At 30.9% G+C, this 19,924-nt stretch overlaps 6 protein-coding genes across 6 annotated transcripts, besides 1 other annotated feature; 5 read left to right on the top strand and 1 right to left on the bottom strand. All coding sequences in view use genetic code 12, as the record gives it.

Annotated features, from left to right (window-relative positions):
* Positions 1–135: 135 nt before the first annotated feature.
* On the top strand, positions 136–1,953 carry CD36_17080 (RING finger protein, putative; the record flags this gene model as incomplete). The annotated part of the gene is made up of 1 exon (XM_002418141.1): positions 136–1,953. The coding sequence occupies one exon, from the start codon at positions 136–138 to the stop codon at positions 1,951–1,953; it is 1,818 nt and encodes a 605-aa protein (XP_002418186.1).
* A 1,137-nt stretch (positions 1,954–3,090) lies between these two features.
* Positions 3,091–4,350, top strand: CD36_17070 (GATA zinc finger-containing transcription factor, putative; the record flags this gene model as incomplete). Its single annotated transcript, XM_002418140.1, has 1 exon — positions 3,091–4,350. The coding sequence occupies one exon, from the start codon at positions 3,091–3,093 to the stop codon at positions 4,348–4,350; it is 1,260 nt and encodes a 419-aa protein (XP_002418185.1).
* Positions 4,351–4,635: 285 nt separating this feature from the next.
* Positions 4,636–5,106: a mobile genetic element.
* A 184-nt stretch (positions 5,107–5,290) lies between these two features.
* On the top strand, positions 5,291–10,438 carry CD36_17060 (rRNA biogenesis protein, putative; the record flags this gene model as incomplete). The annotated part of the gene is made up of 1 exon (XM_002418139.1): positions 5,291–10,438. The coding sequence occupies one exon, from the start codon at positions 5,291–5,293 to the stop codon at positions 10,436–10,438; it is 5,148 nt and encodes a 1,715-aa protein (XP_002418184.1).
* A 354-nt stretch (positions 10,439–10,792) lies between these two features.
* CD36_17050 (conserved hypothetical protein) lies at positions 10,793–12,814 on the bottom strand (the record flags this gene model as incomplete). The annotated part of the gene is made up of 1 exon (XM_002418138.1): positions 10,793–12,814. The coding sequence occupies one exon, from the start codon at positions 12,812–12,814 to the stop codon at positions 10,793–10,795; it is 2,022 nt and encodes a 673-aa protein (XP_002418183.1).
* Positions 12,815–15,347: 2,533 nt separating this feature from the next.
* CD36_17040 (negative regulator of phospholipid biosynthesis, putative) lies at positions 15,348–16,718 on the top strand (the record flags this gene model as incomplete). The annotated part of the gene is made up of 1 exon (XM_002418137.1): positions 15,348–16,718. The coding sequence occupies one exon, from the start codon at positions 15,348–15,350 to the stop codon at positions 16,716–16,718; it is 1,371 nt and encodes a 456-aa protein (XP_002418182.1).
* A 687-nt stretch (positions 16,719–17,405) lies between these two features.
* CD36_17030 (hexose metabolism-related protein, putative) lies at positions 17,406–19,217 on the top strand (the record flags this gene model as incomplete). The annotated part of the gene is made up of 1 exon (XM_002418136.1): positions 17,406–19,217. One exon carries the CDS (start codon positions 17,406–17,408, stop codon positions 19,215–19,217), a length of 1,812 nt encoding a protein of 603 aa, XP_002418181.1.
* Between the last annotated feature and the right edge of the window lie 707 nt (positions 19,218–19,924).

Raw genomic sequence — 19,924 nt, 5'->3', positions numbered from 1 at the left:
TCCCTTTTCACAAATAAAACCAAAAAAAAACTAGCCACACCCATATATGGAGAGACAAAGTGTTCCCATTTATTCCGATTTTGTTTCATCAAATTTAATATCACAAACGTTTTATTCTGTTTCTAATTGTATATTATGATAGGTACCGATTCCTATCATATAATTATTGATATACAAAAGTCCTCCCCCACAACAATTGAGATCATTGAACTAGATTCCAAGATGGCGTTACAACCAATTGAACCATTAAGGGCAAAACTGATTGGCAATGGTGTCATCAGATTATATCGAGAGTTTGAAAACGAAATACCAGTAACTGGGGAAGCTTCTCTGAATCAGCTCATCAATAATCCTGGTGATGATACAATGGTGGCGATTTTGGCAGTGCCAACATATTTCACTGCTACAGATCTACTAGGATTTATTGGGGAGAAAAATGTATCGAATATATCACATTTGAGAATATTGAAAAGCAATAAGCCTAATAGATTTTTAGTTTTGATAAAATTTAGAGACGTTATGAAAGCAGCAGAATTTCAGTATCATTTCAATGGCAAACCATTTAATTCAATGGAGCCAGAAACTTGTCACGTGATTTATGTAAAGGCTGTACAGGTGACAAATTCCCACAAGGATGATTCGGTTGTCGATTCAATGATTCCATTTTTATTGCAAGATCCATTTACATCGGCTACTACAGGTGGGGTACACGGTAGTAACAGTCCTAGTAGCAGTTCTGCAGTATTGACAAGTAATCTTAGTGACAATTATCATTTAATAGAATTACCAACGTGTCCAGTGTGCTTGGAAAGAATGGATGCCACTGTAACAGGGTTGCTAACAATCCCTTGTCAACATACATTTCACTGTCAATGTTTAACGAAATGGAAGGATGACACTTGTCCAGTCTGCAGATATTCGCATAATATTGCCAATGAGCGGGTACGCCGATCCACGAATAGATTGCAACAGCTAAGTATTCGAGACACACCGATCGATACTCCGCTTCCCCGATCACTAGAACTGCAGCAACAACACGCACAAATTTCATCCTTACTTGAAGCCGAAAATGATGACGATGATGAAGATGATGATGTAGGAGAAATTTGTATGGGGTGTGATGAAACGGAGAACTTGTGGATCTGTCTTATTTGTGGGAATATAGGTTGCAGCAGGTATGCGCCGGAGCAACATTCTTTAAAACATTTTGTTGATACAGGACATTGCTTTGCGATGGAAATTGCTACCAGTAGGGTGTGGGATTATGCAGGTGATAAATACGTGCATCGGTTGGTCACTAATGAAAGTGATGGCAAATTAGTTGAATTGCCTGACAAAGAAGATAAAATAAATGGTGGGTCTTGGAATAGGAATGATCCATCTTTCGATAAAGTCGATGAAGTTGGATTTGAATATTCACAATTGTTGATAAGTCAATTGGCTAGCCAAAGAGAATATTACGAATCGTTGCTAGAGCAGCAACAGACAGCGCCCAAATCTAGAAGAGGATCTGGTAACAACAACAATAATAATAATAATCTTGCAAATAAAATAAATCAGGAAAGGCTTACAGAATTGGAAATTAAATTTGAAGATTTGAAGTCAACATTATCTGATTTCACAAATAGTTTGATTCCATCATTAAAAGAGAAAATCCAATCTAAAGATGAGAAATTAAATAAGGTTATGCGAGAATTGAATATATCCAATTCTCTTAATGAAGCATTATCGAAAAAAGTTGAACATTTGACCAAAGTCAATAATGATTATAAAACTACAATTGAAAACTTAACTGGGGAAAACAAAGCTTTGAATGAACAAGTAACAGATCTTATGTTTTTTTTGGATAGCCAAGAAAAATTCAAAAATGAATCTCAAGAAGTCAAGGATGGTACTATAGTTATACAACAACCTCCACTGGTGTCACGAAAGAATAGAAGAAAGAAGAAATGAGTATTTCTAGATCATGGAATACATAAAATAAAAAAGAAATTTATTGATAGTAGTATTACAAATGAAATAATTTTTTTTTTTTTTTAAAATTCAAATTCAAATTCAAATTCAAATTCAACTGGGGGATATAATATTATATTTTCATCCTGGAGTTTTGTTCAGAATAAAGAAATCAAAAAGAAAAAGAAATTGTTATGTTGTTTTTTTTTTATTTGGTTTAAGAATCACCTGTTCCAGTTAGAGTTGATGGTTGACGTAGTTTTTATTATCATATCTTATATGTTATACCATGTAAGTTGATTCGGTTTCCAGTAACTGCAGTTTCCTTATAGATTCGTTTCTTTTTTTTTTTTTTTTTTTTTTGTCTTCTAGTCTTTTAGTCTGGTTTGTTTCGTTTAATATATCATTGGAGTTGTAATATATCTGCATATCTGCATATATTTACTTTTTTGGGAATTTTTGATATCAAGTTATACACCCGGGAGAGAAGGGAGGAGAGGAGCAGAAGTAGCAACAGCAACAGCATAACACAATTCAATTCAATACTATTAAAATGATCCTGCTAGTTTATTTGAACCAACGTATAATTTAATAAGACAGAATAATAATAAATTTACAGATATGCGGATACTATAAGATTTACAGGGAAATCAAGGCTGGGGTGTTTCTTTTTTTTTTTTTTTGCTTCTTTAAAGAAAATAATTCTTGCAGATTGATGAGTGAATGGTAATATATAAGTGAATAACATTATAATATGATATGCCGAATGTTGTTTTTATGTTTCAATGTATTAGAAGAGAGTTTTTTTTTTCCCTTTTCCTTTTTAAATTGATTATCTTTGACTGTTTTTGATAAGATATATTTTAGGTTTTTACTTGATATATATACGTATGTATATATCCATGGACATAGTCATCTCTATCTATCTATCTATATATATATATGTATTGCCCGATTTTAAAGTTGATCTGTTGAAAACTCAATTTTTATATTGGAATTTTTTTTTTTTTCTTTCTTTCTGTATATATCAACAAATTATTCATCCTTACTTACTGCTTCTTTGGTTTTATTTGCCCTTTTTCTTTCCCTTCTTAACTTTTTGTATTAATTTATAAATTTCTTTTGTTGATCTTAATCATGAATGGAGCAAATCAGAATATCCCTACTACTTTGCCAAGATTGCCGTCATTTCAACAATTGAGTGAAACAATTCGCAACCCAGATTTTACCGAACTGCTGCAAAAAACTCAACAATATCATCAACATAGATTCCAAAATACCCCAATTGATTGTAAATCGCTAATGTTATTTCCAATAAATTATACTCCTGTCAATGATAATGGCATTGTTACCTCCCTGAATACTATTGTCACTACTACTAGTAATATGAATGGCAATTCCACTATGGAATATTCTTATGGACCAACATTACATGGCAGACATGAAAGTTATCCCAATCAATATGTTTTCTCCAATCAAGAATCAAAAACCAGAATTCCAATTTCTAATCGAGTATCACCTGTTTCAATGGATAGAACTAAAGCTCATTCTTTGGATTCAGAGTTGACTAATCATTTTAATAATACCAATAATGATAAAGCCTATTCCAAAAAATATAAAGTTGTCTTTGATTTAATTCAATTTTTGAAAAAATTTGAAATCAAATATAATGAATTGAAACATTACACATTTGATTTAGAAAATGATAAGAATTCAAATGTATTAGAAAAAATGGTCACTGATTTATCCATAGATGATATAAATGAAGCCTTGGTCAATACTAAGAAACTCGCCAATGTTTTTGAAAATATCAAAAGTATTAACGAAAATAGTAGTAACAAGTCTAACAATGATATAAGAAGAAATGGATTATTTGTATATGAGAATGGTAATAAGAAACAACAACATACAGAGAAAAGGAAAATTCGCAAAAAGCACCAACACCAACACCAATATCAACATCAATTGGTCAAAACTAAAGCATTAACTGCACGTAGTGAAACCATTCCTCTGCAAGTGGGTCTCAACAGTAGCAATGGTAGTATTGCTTCCAGTGGGTCTTTACAACCATCGCAGCCACCACTGCAATTAGCTCAATCTCAAATACAACCACAATCACAACTGCACCTACAACTGCAGCCTCCACTATCAACATCTAATCTTACTGGTGGGAATTTGAATACTGAGTTGAGTGTAAAACCAGAAATTACCTGCCAACATTGTTGTTCACAAGAAACTCCTGAATGGCGCCGAGGACCTGAAGGAAGTAGAACGTTGTGTAATGCATGTGGATTATTCTATTCCAAGTTAATTAAAAAATATGGGTTGCGAGAAGCTGACAAAGTTATGCTACATCGTAAACAAACAGGTACGGTCAATGATAGAAGAATTTTTTAGTCAACAAAACAAAGAGTGTGTACTGATTGGATACTCTGAGGTGTTGAAGGTTATGTTACTTTGTTTGTTTGTTTTTTTGTTTTATTGCTTTTCTTGTTTTAGTTGACAGAAATGATAATGGATTGAATTAGATTGGGTTTATAGTTGAAAGTATTAATAAAAAAAAAAAAAAGCGTAAAAGTATAAACAAGGTTGGTGGTGGTGGTGGTATTGATAAAAGTTGCACCCAAAAATTGAAAAATCTTGACTCTTTCAGAAGCGTTGATTATATACAGGAACACCAAATGTCCTGACGTAGCACTTCTCAGCGCATACGGTCAGCAGTTAACTTAAACTAATTTATAACATAGTAATTTTTATAGGGATTTCCATTAGTGTTCAATTCCTCTAACTACGGTTGAACCATTTTTAATGAATGGTTACACATTTAACCCCTTTTACCAGCGATGGTATTCATCTAAAATGTACTCAAGTATATAGTACTTTTATTTCTCTAATTAAACCTATATAATATAAAATAATTCTTTTACTATTTCTAAATATTTTTCTTAAATAATGTAGTTTATGTGCAATATAGAACGGATGTGTGTCCACCAATTAGTATTACACTTACACTAAATTTCTGTTACCCTAAAATGTCGTAGATAATTACTTATAGTCATTGTCCATCATTTGTAAGATGTTGAGTAATTATCTAGATGTCGCACTTGATCCTATCAGCCTGTATTCGCGGTAATATTGGCTGAGTGTGTGACACCAAAATTTGTGTATCTTTTTTTCTGTTTGTCTCACACATCATCACTCATAGCTTATTGCTTATACATTATTTTAGAGGGAGATGAGGAAGAGAAGAGAAGAAATTTTTTTTTTTTTTTTTCAATTCATACATTAATATACCCACCTTTACTTCCACCACCACCACCACCACTTACCTACCAGTATGTCTGATTCTTCTAAATCAGTACTTAGTAATAAAGAATTTTCTTTTCCTAGAGGTGGATCCAAACCATTATCTGCTTTGGAAGTAAAAGAAATTTCCAATGAAGCAACCAAAGATGTTTTATTTGAACAAGCAGAATCAAATAAACGATCAAATTCCAGTAAATCTGAACAACCAAAGAAGAAACACAAAAAGTCAAGTAAAAATAAATCAAAGAATGATAAAAATGACAACGATGAAGAAACTACTCAATCTGTTCTTATTGAAACATTCAACTTTAAAAACCTTGTTAGTGGATCATCAGTATTAGGTCAAATCAAAACTATTAATAAACTTGATATTGGTTTAGCTCTCGGTGATAATTTGACAGGTTATATTCCTATTACATCTATAAGTCCTCAAATTACAGCATTAATTGAAAAATTTGAAGAACAAGAACAAGAAGAAGAAGAAGAAGAAAGTGATAATGCAGATGGCAATCAAGAAACCAAGAGTGCCACTTTCAAATCCAAAACTGAAAAGGAATTTCCTGATTTATTGAAAATATTTAAATTGGGATCTTGGTTAAAAGCCAAAATCACTACTTCAAATGAAGATTTCAAAAACAAAAAGAGAATTGAATTAACTATAGAACCAGAATCTGTCAATGAAAGTTTAGAAGTTGATGATTTGATTGTAAACAATATTTTACAATGCTCGGTGAAATCTATTGAAGATCACGGTATTATTTTAGATACCGGTAAACCAGAATATTCTGGATTTATAAGTAACAAAGAATTGACCAATGCTAAAATTGATGTGACTACCATTGTTCCAGGTTTAGTTATTTTGTGCTCAATAGCTACAAAACCTTCTAGTAGAACTATTAATTTGAAACCAATAGTTGCCACTATTTCTGCTAAAAAATCCACAGTGTCTACAATTTCATCAATTGATTCTATACAACCAGGTGTAATTGTTGATGCCTTGATTAATGATGTTACTGAGAATGGTTTGGTCACCAAAGTGTATGGGTTAGTAGATGGAACTATTGCATTGTCACAAATCCAAAATTTCGATTTGAAAGAATTAAAACATAAATATGCCATTGGAAGCACCGTTAAGGCAAGAGTATTAGCAGTGTTGTTAAAGAATGGTACCAAAAAATTGATTTTATCTATATTGCCACATGTTTTACAATTAGGTGATGATTCTTCTCAAACACAAGCACTTGAAGCATTCCCAATTGGTCATGTGTTTGATGAAGTTAAAGTAATTGGCAATGATAAACACTATGTGTATGTTTCTTTTGGATCAAGTTCATTATTTGGACAAATACATCAATCTAAATTTGATGATAATAAAACATTGCTTGATTATAGTATTGGATCTACTCATAAATCTAGAGTCATTGGATTTAATGAAGTTGATAACTTGTTAATATTAAGTTTTGAATCCAAAGTTATTGATGCTGAATATTTGAATGTTAGAGATGTTCCAATAGGTAAGCTTCTTCCAAATGTTGAAATTTTAAAAGTTTTGGAAGATGGGGTTGGTATTAATGTTAAATTTTTTGATGAATTTAAAGGGTTTGTACCGGGAAATCAAATGTCCGATATTAAACTTGTTTATCCAGAAAGAAAATTCCGAGTTGGAACTAAAACTAAAGGTAGATTATTAAATTACAATGGTAAACGTGCTTTAATTACATTTAGAAAGGCATTGGTTAATTTAGAGGATGATGAAATTTTGAGTAACATTGATCAAGCAGAAATTGGGTTTAAAACAAATGCTATTGTGGAAAAATTTGTTCCTAATGGTTGTATTGTATCATTTTTCGGTAATTTAAGAGCATTTTTACCTAAAACTGAAATTTCTGAAACTTTTGTTGAAGATGCTAGTAGTTATTTGAAAGTGGGACAGATTGTCAAAGTCAGAATTTTGGATATTAATAAGGAACAAAAAAGATTAGTCGTTACATTAAAACAATCTAGTGAACTTTCAAATGCTCAAAAGAATGAAATTAACAAATTAGTTTCAGGTAAATCAATTGTGAAAACTGTCATTGTTGAGAAAACTAAAGATTCAGTGTTGGTTGAGTTAGAAGGGTCTCATTTACGTGGTGTGATCTATGATGGTCAATTATCTGATGGGAACTATGAACAAAATAGAGCTCTTGCCAAAAGACTCACTATTGGAGAGAGTTTAGAAGTTTTGATTTTAGATAAAGATTTAAAAGCTAGAACTGTTATTGCTACTGCTAAAAAATCTTTAATTGAAGCCTTAAAATCAAAGAGTTTCCCTGTTGATTTCAATGATGTTACTGTCAATGCTGTTGTTAAAGGTTATGTTAAATCTGTTACTAGTTTAGGGTTATTTGTTACTTTTACTGGTAGATTAACCGGGTTAATATTGGCAAAATATGTGACCAAAAATGCTAAGGAAGATTTATCGAAAAAATTTTACAAGTATCAATCCATAAATTGTCGTGTTTTAAGTGTTGACAAAGAAAATGAAAGATTTTTGTTGGCATTAAACAATTCTTCTTCTTCATTCACTAAAGATGATGAACAATTGATTAAACCAATTGATACTACCAAAAAAATTGTTGCTGATTATCAACCAGGAGAAACCACTAAAGCTGTCATTAGAGCAGTTAAAGGTACTCAATTGAATGTTCAATTAGCCGATAATCTTCAAGGAAGAGTTGATATTACTCAATGTTTCAATTCTATCAAAGACATCAAGAACTTGCATCAACCACTTGCTTCACGTTTCCAAAAAGGTGAAACTGTTGATGTTAAAGTTATTGGAGTTCATGATGCCAAAAATCATACCTTTTTGCCAATTACTCATCGTAAATCTAATAGAACAACTATTTTGGAATTATCGTTAACTAATCCTCAAATTAACAATAAACCTTTAACGGATTTAAAACTTAAAGATTTTAAACAAGGTGATGAACTTTTAGCATTTGTTAATAATATTATAAATGGTATGGTATGGGTTTCTATTTCACCTTCTATCAAAGGTAGAATCTCTATGCTTGATTTAACTGAAGACGGTTCAATTTTCCAAGATATTGATAATAAATTACCCATTGGTAATGCCATTAATGTTAAAGTGAAACAAGTTGATTTACAACATCAAATTTTAGTATTAACTGCAAGAGAAAATTTTATTGAAAAATTTGAAGATGTTAAACAAGATGAAATCTATCCAGCTAGAATTATTAAAATCAAACCAAATCATGTATTAGTTGAACTTGGTAATAATGTTATTGCTTCTTCATTTCTTACTGATGCATTAGATGATTATTCAGAAAAATTAGATCATGTTTTCAATGTTAATGATTATGTTTCTGCTAAAGTTTTAGATATTGATTCAATTAACAAAAGAATTTCCGTTAGTTTAAGAACTAATAAGCCAACATCAGATAAAGTTATAAATTCTGTTGGTGATTTGACTCGTGGACAAGTCATTAAAGGATTTGTTAAAAATATTTCTAATAATGGAGTTTACGTTTCATTGGGTAGATCCATTTATGCGTTAGTAAGAGTTTCTGATTTATCTGATTCTTATTTGAAAGATTGGCAAAATTTTTTCAAACCAAATCAACCAGTTATTGGTAAGATTGTTAATTGTAAACAAGAAGGGAGAATTTTAATGACATTAAAAGAATCTGAAGTTAATGGTGATTTGAAAATTATGAAAACTTTTGATGATTTACAAATTGGTGATATTTTCGAAGGTACTGTTACTTCAACTACTGAATTTGGAGTATTTGTGAAATTAGATGGTACTGTAAATGTTAGTGGTTTATGTCATCATTCAGAAATCTCTGAAAATGATGTTGATAATGTTAAACTGTTGTTTGGAACTGGTGATAGAGTCAAAGTTAAGATTTTAAAGATTGATCCAGTAAAGAGACAATTATCATTGGGTATGAAGGCTTCTTATTTTATTAGTGATTCCGGGAAGGAAGATAATGATGAAGAAGATGTGGCAATGGAAGACGCTTCTGAAGGAGAAGAAGAAGAAGAAGAAGAAGATGATGATGATGATGATGATGATGATGATGACATTATGGATGTTGATGATGGCGAGGAAAACGACTCTGATGAAGAAGAACAATTTGCAAATGAATCACAAGAAAAGTCTTTGTCTACTGGATTATCAACTAATGGATTTGATTGGACAGCTTCTATTTTAGATCAAGTTGATGAAGATGAAGAATCATCTGATGATGATACTGATTTCACCGATTCTCTGAAAAAGAAATCTAAAAAGAAATCTAAAACTATTGTTGAAGATAAAACTGGTGATTTAAACACTCGAGCTCCACAATCAACTGCTGATTTTGAAAGATTATTAATTGGTAACCCTAATTCATCAATTTTATGGATGAATTATATGTCATTCCAATTACAATTGAGTGAAGTTGATAAAGCTAGAGAAATTGGTGAAAGAGCATTGAAAACAATAAATTATCGTGAAGAACAAGAAAAATTGAATATTTGGATTGCATTATTGAATTTAGAAAACACTTTTGGTACTGATGAATCATTAGAAGATACTTTTAAAAAATCAATACAATATATGGATTCATTTACTATGCATGAAAAATTGATAAATATTTATAAAATGTCGGAGAAATTCGATCAAGCTAAACAATTGTTTAATAGAATGACTAAAAAGTTTGGTAAAATTTTAAATACTTGGGTATTATATGGATCATTCTTGTTAGATCAACATTCTCAAGATGAAATGCATGAAATTTTAGCGAAAGCTTTGAATATTTTACCAAAACGTGAACATATTGATTTAGTTAAAAAATTTGCTCAATTAGAATTTCAAAAAGGTGATCCTGAACAAGGTAGATCATTATTTGAAGGTTTAGTTGCGGATGCTCCTAAAAGAATTGATTTATGGAATGTTTATATAGATCAAGAAATTAAACAAGATAGCAAAAACAGTGAAGAGGATGACACTAATATTAAATCAAAAGTTGAAGATTTGTTTGAGAGAGTATTGTCAAAAAAGATCACTAGAAAACAAGCCAAGTTCTTCTTTAATAAATGGTTGAATTATGAAGAAGATAAACAAGATGAAAATATGATTGCTAGAGTTAAATCAAAAGCTGCTGAATATGTACAAAATAACAGTTGATTCCCCAAAAAAAAAAAAAAGGAGTGGTGAGGTGTTTTCTCAAAGCATAAATTATTGTATATTATTAATCAAGTAAATAGATGTTTTTTTTTTGTTATATATATATATATATAATTATATAAAAACGAAAATATAAATATGTTAGAATCATTGAAACGTAATATCGAAAAAAAATAAAAAGATAAGTTACCAATATTTTCAGTAGACACAGTTGTCAAAATATAATACTCTGGGTTTGATGCTGGTTATCATTAGGATCGTAAATTGTAAATACTCCAAAATCACATTTTTCATAGTCAATTTGATGACAAAAAGTGAATTTAACACACACCAATGTAATTGATGAAATACTGATTAACAACCACCACCACCACCTCCACAACCTCCTCCTCCACATCCACCGCCACCGCCACCACCACAACCACCACCCCCACACCCAGTACTTCCACCACCACATGCACCGCCAGAAATTTGACAACAAGTACCATTTGTTGTTGCGCATGAAGCAGCCACAGAACAGCATAACCCATCTCCGTAAAATTTTGAATCGTCAATGGGCACTGGAGTTACCGGTGGAACAACAAAAAAACCAGCATCACTACCAGTATTCCTCCATGGTACTGGATTTTTCGATCTCCGTTTTTCCGCCTTTTTTGTTGGTAATTGAATAGAATTGTGTGTACTAATATGTGATGGATTCTCTAATGTCAATAATTTTACATTAGAAGTTGTTTCCTCCTTGATTCCTATTGGATTATCTCCAGATTTCTTTGATTTAAATAATTTCATAACCTTTTCCATTTTAGTAACTCGGATTTCAGAACAATATTGACAATAACAAATTGAATAATCTTCTTTATATTTTCTTTTGTAAATTTTAGAAGTAAATTCAAACCCATCATCAAGTTTCCCTTCATCTACTTTGTCATCATGATCAATTGCGGAATGACATGGTGAATTTAAACAATCATGGAAATAACCATACATCCATAATTGATGAGTATGCCATATCAAATCGATATCTAAAGTTGGGACCAACATTTTTTTCAATTTTGCATCAGTCAACATCAGGAAAAACCTTTGATATCTAACTCGTGCTGTATTCAAATTTTCCAAGACAGTGGATGAACCCAACCAATTAATTGCATTCATCTTTTTAACAAAAGATTCTTGCCGTAATACACAACCAACAAGATCTTCACCAATTGAAATGGCATTGGGTACAGTCAAATGAATAAGATTGAATTGAAGATATTCACGAAGAATAACTTTGATAATCCTTCCAGATCTACCATTGTCTATGGCGGCCCTTGTGATTATGTCAGAAATTGAACTATCCGCATATTCCCAAGATTTTTGAACTCCAAGTTTTATTATTTGATTAATTGATATTGTATTTCTTTTTGCAAACTTTGGATTGGTCAAAGTATTGGATAAATACTTTTCTATACCTGGTAATGATTTAGAAGAATTTATATCACAAAACAATTGAAGTTTTCTTAATTGTTCATGGGTAAGATCTTCAATTTTAGAACAATAACAATGTGAAGAATCAAAACAATAACCTTGTTGATATTTTTTTTTAGTAATAAATTCCGAATCAGCAAATCCTGTACATGAATCAGTAACTAATGGAATAGGATCAGATATAGTATTTTTGCAATTTGGACAATTGATAATAACCAAATGTTGATACATTGAAAAATTTTTGATTTCATAAATAAAATCTGTATCATTATTGTTAATAAATTTTTTCAAAACATTAATATAGTTTTTTTCATATGATTCGGGAACACTAAATTCAAAAGTTTCATTATTAATACAAGAATAAATTCTGTCTAATGGTAAAGGATATTTAGCAAAATCAATAAATGAATTTCTAGAAAATGTATCGAAAAATGATTTTGGATTTAATAAAAATGCATGCCAAACCATTATTACATCCAATGGGGGTAATAAATTTGCCATAATATTTTCAAAACCTTTTGTTTTATTTAAATCTTCAAACGATTTATTATTTGCATCACCAAATTCATTAATATATAAAGCTTTCAATGCTGATACAAATATAATGAATCTTCTTACAGCAACCGTGATAAATGATTTCCATTGATTGATTTGATAATAATCGGTATTATTTTCATCTCCAATGACTTTATTTTTCATAACTGAAAAAGCTTTTAATAATTTTAAATGAGTTAAAGCTTCAGCAGTAGTAGGGAGAAATTTGGGATATTGAACAATAGTCTTGTCAAATTTTGGAAATTTTGACTCAATTGAATTTTTGTAACTTTGGAAATCATCAAGTTTGAGTTCAAAAACTGAAACAAGCGAAAATTCTATATTATTCTTTTCGTTATTATTTACCACTGTCATTTTGAGAATTTGATAATGGTAAAATTGAAATAGTTAGGATTAATATATATTGAAAACCAAATCAAATCTGTACAAGTCTAAAATATCAAGGAAATATGCCATCATTTATATATTGATTTCAATTTGATTTGAAAACAAAACAATCTATAAGATATTTGCAATTTACGAACATCTATCATTCATTTTGTTGTTCATTGTGCCGTGTAAAATATATGACTCCTCCTGTGGTTAGAAACTGGTAATATTAACAATAGGGCTAAATAGTTTCTCTCAACTAAAAAAAAAAAAAAAAAAAAGATAGAGCAATCTTGTGTAAAGAATTCTTATTACGTAATAAAATATTATTACGTAATAATATTTATTATCTAAGATATCTGTTATTACACAAGAACATCACGAACGAATGAATGAATGAATGAATGTCTAAAAATTTTATTATTCGATTATCGCATGACTTCGATTATTAATAAGTTTTTAGAAATATAGTACTGTTCTTCCAATCTGTGGTATTTTTGGCGTGATCAATTGGATCTAAAAAGAGTCATGTCTTAATTGGTAACAACTGGTGGAAAGAATACTATGAATAAACGAAACAACATATACTTTATTGCAACAAATTGTTGATTTTATTAAGACCAAATGAACTTAAACAAAGACCAAACAGATACTAGTATCATATGTACTTGCTTCATTGTAAATGGTCATGTTTTTATTGTTTGACAATTGCTAGTTGTGCCCGAGATCCCTTTAGATAGTTTCTTTCCCAATGATAGATCTTGGCAACAATAGATTAAAGTGAAAAACAGGAACAATCAAAGCCTAATTTGATTACAGATAAACGAATACTTTATATGGTTTTGATACTTTAACCTTTAAAGTTTAATTTTTGTTGAGCAATATTAAATTATTTATATAAACATATGAAATATTCTCCTGGTGTAAGAAGAAGAAGAAGAAGAAGTAAATGGATTAAAGTCTTGAATCGGAATTAGATTTGGTTGGGTGGGTTCTTTTAAAATTGTTTAGCACGTGCTATAATATATTTTAGTTTTCTTTTAGAGAAATATTGGCGCTAAATTAATTGTAGAACTTCAAAGTGGCATACTTCTGTACAACCTAAGAAAATCAGATAGCTAGAAAGAGTTAGGTGTACTTATGTTTAAGATCCTTTCTGGCAGTGGGGAGTGGTAAAGGGGCAATTTATGTTCAGATCCATCAAGACTTGGCGATTGTAATTACCATTGTTCTTCGAATCCATATATAAACTAAATCGAATCTAAAATACAATTGGAAACAGAAACACAAAAAAGTGTTAAATATGATACATTGATGGTATGTTGGAAAGACTAAAAAAGAAATATCAATCACATGGGTGGCTACTTATTACTAGCCATATTAATATTCAAAAAAAAAAAAAGAAAAAAAAAAAGGAAAGGAAAGGAATAAAGTAATAGTTTATGGAACGTTTGGTAAGTAATTAAACAATAGTTTCACAGTACAAAAAAAATAAAAACAAGAATCAACATGGTAAACTTTAGTTTTTATATTACACTCTATTCTCAAGAAAATATCCTTGGTATTATCATATATATTGAGTCCAATACTAGGGGGTATTAGCATTTGAAGTTTGATAACCTATAAATTCTAATTTCTGAACTGACACTAGTGATAGAAACACGTCAATGTTTTACACTATTTTTTGGTAACTGGATTTTTGTTATCCATTACAGAAATCTCTTAACGTCTATTTTACTGTATTCAAATCTTATATTATCATTTGTTAGATATTGGTTCAAAATTAATTGACTGCAAACTCTGTAGACTATGAAAAGAAGATTAAAATATTTTTTGTGTCATTGAAATATAATCACATGCAATTAACTTTTTTTTTTCTCGAATATCTACTACTGCTGCTGGTGCTGGTGCTGTTGCTGCTGCTAAATGTTACATCCATACCGCAATAGTTGATAAATTCTGACACCATATTCGTGTAACAACCAACAAATTTTGAATCATATGAAAAAATTAATCACCGTATCAATTTAGTCAGTCACACACATAGATATATATATATATATATATGTCTATCTATCATTTCATTATCAATATTCTGTAAACCATTTTTTTTTTTTTCCTCTCCTTTTTGTTATTATTCTTTATTTAAGTCATTGGAAACTTTCCTCAAATTAGGTGGTTCATTTTTATTTTCATTTTCATTTTCAACTATTAGAGTCGTCAAAACGGCTTTTTTCTCATTTAGAATCGTCAAACTGTTTATTATTCACGTGCATTTTATACCGTCTTTTTTCTTTTTTTTTACTTGTTTTAGTTCCCCCTAAAAACCTAAAACAAGAAAACGAAGAAAATCTCCGAACCCAAAATTTTTTTTTTTTTTTTTTTTAAATTATTTTTGAAAAGGGGATTCAAATTCATATATTAATTATATACCACACCACACAACACAACACAACACAACACAACATCCCAGAAGTTGGTTTCTTTTCCATTATTTTGAAAATTATAAGCCATTAATATGACAGTACCTTCAATATCAAATCTGCAACTTCCACCACCTCCATATTCCCAAACAGATAACAACCCCACTTCTATTCACCAACTGGGACTAAATGGGTCGGTGCAAGACCAAGGACACCAAATACAATCACATGCACAATCACAAGCACAAGTACAAGGACCGGAGTTGGTTTCTGCGGCAGAGACTTTATCTCTGTTTACTAGGAATACCACACCGCCATCTGATGCTGAGACGGTGGCTATGGATGATGCTTCCCCACCATCAGTAATATTACCCCCAATACAACACCAAAGACATCCAATTGTTTCTACTGTTTCTATGGTTGCTAGACATCCGATTGTCATGAATGCAGTTAAATACTATGAAACCTCTAAAAGAAATTATCCATCATTCAATTATGCTGCTGGTATAGTTGAATCTGCTGCTATACCTGTTGTAAACAATATTGAAGCCAAATTAAACACAAGACATCAAACAAGGCAAGCATCAGCTGTATCTTCTACTGATATCACCCCAACAAACTCCAATTTTGGTGATTACAAAATTCAACACGATGGAAATCTGTTACAAAAGAAAAGACGATTTAGTACATCAAGTCAAACCACCAACATTTCTTCATATTCTTCAATTGATACTAGAAAAAGATTACAATTTTGTATCAATATTTTAAAATTGGCTAATACTAATATTAATTCCAAAGTTGAATTTCTTCAAGAGAAGATTAATGAAACTGAAATTGCCGTTAAAGAGGAACGAGAGAAATTAAATGCTCAAAAATCAAATGATTCTAATTCAACTACTACTGATCAAGCAACACAAAAGACTAAAACAGAAATTATTGGAACAGTTAAAAAAATCATTCATTTAATATCTAATTTCCGTCCTTCATCATTGGGTGATACTACAACAAGTAATGGATTAAGTCCAGTTTCATCAAATGGATCACAATCTAATTCAGATTTTGAATTAAAAAATGCCATAAGAGATATTATTATGAGTTTGCCACAATCATTACAACATCAGCAACAACAACAACAACAACAACAACAACAACAACAGGGTTCATCAAGAAATTCACAAGATGATGTGATATTTAAATTTGCAAAGGAATCACTTGTGATGATAAGTAAACTAACACAAATATTCACTGAAAAATTGGACCAAGTGGAACATTGGGTAAATGGTGATGAAGAACAAAATTTACAACTGCAACTGCAACTGCAACTGCAACTGCAACTGCAACTGCAACTGCAACTGCAACTGCAACTGCAACTGCCAGAAGGACTAGAAAAACAGCAAGAGGATGAAAAAGAAGAAGAAAATTTGGCAGCTGAAACCAAACGAATGAAACTAGATGGTAGTGTATAGTAGTAGTAGTACATGAGTTGTTTCTTCTTTCGTAACTGTTTATGTTTATGAACTTGTTTGTATTTATAATGTGCGGTCTTTTCTTTTTTTTTTAAGTATATCAATGGAAAGATTTTATGTAAGAATTTAATATGGTTGATTTAAAGTAAATGAGTTGGGGAATAAAGTTTACGATTATTTCCTCCGAAAGATGTCAATAATACATTTGATTGATATTATGTGTAAAACCTAACAAATGTGTTACTTTTACCTCTATTCCTTGAAATCAATAGTGTTGGCTTGGGGTGGGGGGGGGAGGGGGAAAGCGTTAAAAGAGAATCCTGTGTATTAAAACTGACAATTATGCAGATATTGAACAAGGAATTTACCATTAATATGGGTGGTGGTGGTGGTAAATAATTTTAAGTTGCCTTGTTTCAAATTAACAATTAAAAGAAAAAGAAACCACACGCTAAGAAAAATAAATTTATACTAATGAGTGAATGAATGAATGTGAGACTGTGTGGATGTAAGAAACCTTAATCAAACTGAAAGAGTGAGTGAGTGAGTGAGAAAGAGAGTGTGCGTGAGAGTGAGAAAAATACCTTCAGTATTTTTGAACCTTTCTTTTCTCTTTTTTCTTTTGTAAGAAGAAGAACCATTTTTTTAGTTTATACCATATATTATACAACCTATTTATTATTGATAATGAACAGTGACAATAACCCTATCAGGGAGCCTGATATTAAGAAAAGGAAGATCGAACCAAAAACTAGTAATAATAATAATAATAATAGCTCACAACAAACAACTTCAAACACTAGAAACAATGATCAAATTATAGAAATACTATCAGACGAAGAGTCAGCGCCACCACGACCAACAACTACTATAGTTAATTTGGATACAGAACTGGATGACTCTACATTAACAGATGTCGATTATCGTGATGATAATTATGCCGGTGATGGTGGCAATGAAATACAAATAGTAGGTGTAAACACTTCAAATCCTACTCCATTAAGTACACCATTGTCAAACATTAATCGTGGTGGCGTTCCATCCAACACAAATATCAACAATAACAATAACAGGACTCATAATGACAACAATGATGATGATGATGAAGAAGATGATGATGATTTGGAAATATTAGAAGTTCGAACTATAAATAATCCACAAAATGAACGACTACTGACTCCAGTGGGTGATATTCCATTTGTTAGAGAACATAATGATTACAGAATTTTTGGAAATCGTCCAATAAGAAATTCAAATCCACCAATTATAAGGTCACAACTGGAGATGGGACGTCGACAACCATTACCAAGTCCAAGTCAAATACAACAAGGATTGATGCCAACAAATAGACGAAGACTGATAAGAGAAAGATATACCGGTATGGTACATTCAGATTATGAACCTTGGATTACTGTACCTAATCCAGAACTTTATGGTGGTAGAGAAGCTTTTGACCCAGCAAGATTTTTTCAAAGTGAATCGACCTTAGGGAGATCAGGATTGGATATAAGAGTGATAGAGCTTGGATCAAGACCAGAAGACTATGCTTTGATTCGAGAACGTTTACGTCGTGATCGAGAAACAACTGCATTAAATTCATCAAGACAAAGAGGAAGAAATACTACATCTCGAGCTCCTAGACGATCATATTTGGAATTAGCTGCAAATGAAACATCAAACCTTTCTTCATTTCCTCATCAACCACCTATAAATTCTACTGAACATTCACTGCATTCAAGAAGAGGAGTTGGGAATAGAAATGGTAGAGTACGACGTCAACAAAGTCGTCATATAGATTCCCCACCATTTCTTGATGATCATCCCTTTTTAAGTGATGTTACCACTCCAGTTCCTCGTGAATTACGATTTCTTGGAAATACTTATCATGATGTTGGTCTTGCCCTTGATAATTTGATGGATTCTTCTTATACACCTGGTGGGTTTAATGCTGCTATTGAACGAAGTATTATGCAACGAATTGATGAAGATAATAATCGGACTATTGATAGAAGACTTGCACAAGAAACAAATTATAATAAAAAAACTAAAAATGAAATTGAAAAAAAAATGGCTAATCAAGATGAAGGACATACTAGTATTATTAAATCAAATGAAAATTTAGTTTGTGAATTATGTAATATAATATTAGGTGAAGGAGTATCAGAAGATTTCCATGGTGATTCTCGATATAATGAAAAATTTTCTCATCATTGTGAAACTTATAATTGTCAAGCACCTTGGTTTTGTGTTTATCCATTTACTAAAGTTGATATTGAATTATCAAAACGAATATTTGTTGCTAAATGTGGTCATTTATTTTGTGGTAGATGTGTTAAAAATATTGGTAATCGACCTAAAATAAGGCGTAAATCTAAAACCAATGGTGGTGGTGGTGATGTATCAATATTGAATCCAAAATTTTATGCCCCTTCAACTTGTCCAGAATTACAATGTCAAAAGAAATTTCTGGCTAAAAGTTTTACTGAAGTTTATTTTTAGTATTGTATAAAGTTAATAGACCAAGACCAAGACAAGTAGTGTTCAATATTGTTCAGTATTGTTCAGTATTGATTGATTGATATATCACTGCAAAAAATTTTATTGCTAGTCTTGTTTGGTGCACGTGATCTAGGTGATTTGAGAGGACTTTTCTTTTTGGATTTTTTATGTTGTACATTTTGCTGTGTGACATTAAAACAGTAGAATAGGGCGTAGAGACACGCACCGCACACAATAATCATTATTATGTTTTTCGTACACGTAAAAATTGAGACGGGTGTGTGTGTGTGAGTGTGTGTGTGTGTGTTTATTTTCACAATAGAAAGGTCAAGTTTAAACTTTAACGATAGAACGCAATTATTATTATTACTCTTTCAATATCTGTTGTCATCGTCGTCGTCAACGTAGGCAATTGTTTATTTAAAATTAATTTTTACGCGTTGGGAAAATCGAAAGAGTTGAATTGTTGTTAATTTAGTGTAATTTCGTTATCAAAATGATTGCAAAAAGAAAAAATAAGAGAGAAAACATCATGATTCAACTTTCATAACGAAACCTGAATTCAAGACAACTACAATTTAGGTTCATATTACTGAATAGAGCATGTACTTGGTGGCTGTATTGTTGAGTATCACCAGTAAAAGAAGTATCATTCTAAACACCATAAATCTTAATGTTATTTTTTTTTTTAGAAACTTCAAATCCTT

The sequence above is a fragment of the Candida dubliniensis genome, chromosome 2, assembly GCF_000026945.1.
Source record: "Candida dubliniensis CD36 chromosome 2, complete sequence".
NCBI lineage: Eukaryota > Fungi > Ascomycota > Pichiomycetes > Serinales > Debaryomycetaceae > Candida > Candida dubliniensis.
This window is presented reverse-complemented; position numbering and strand designations above follow the sequence as displayed.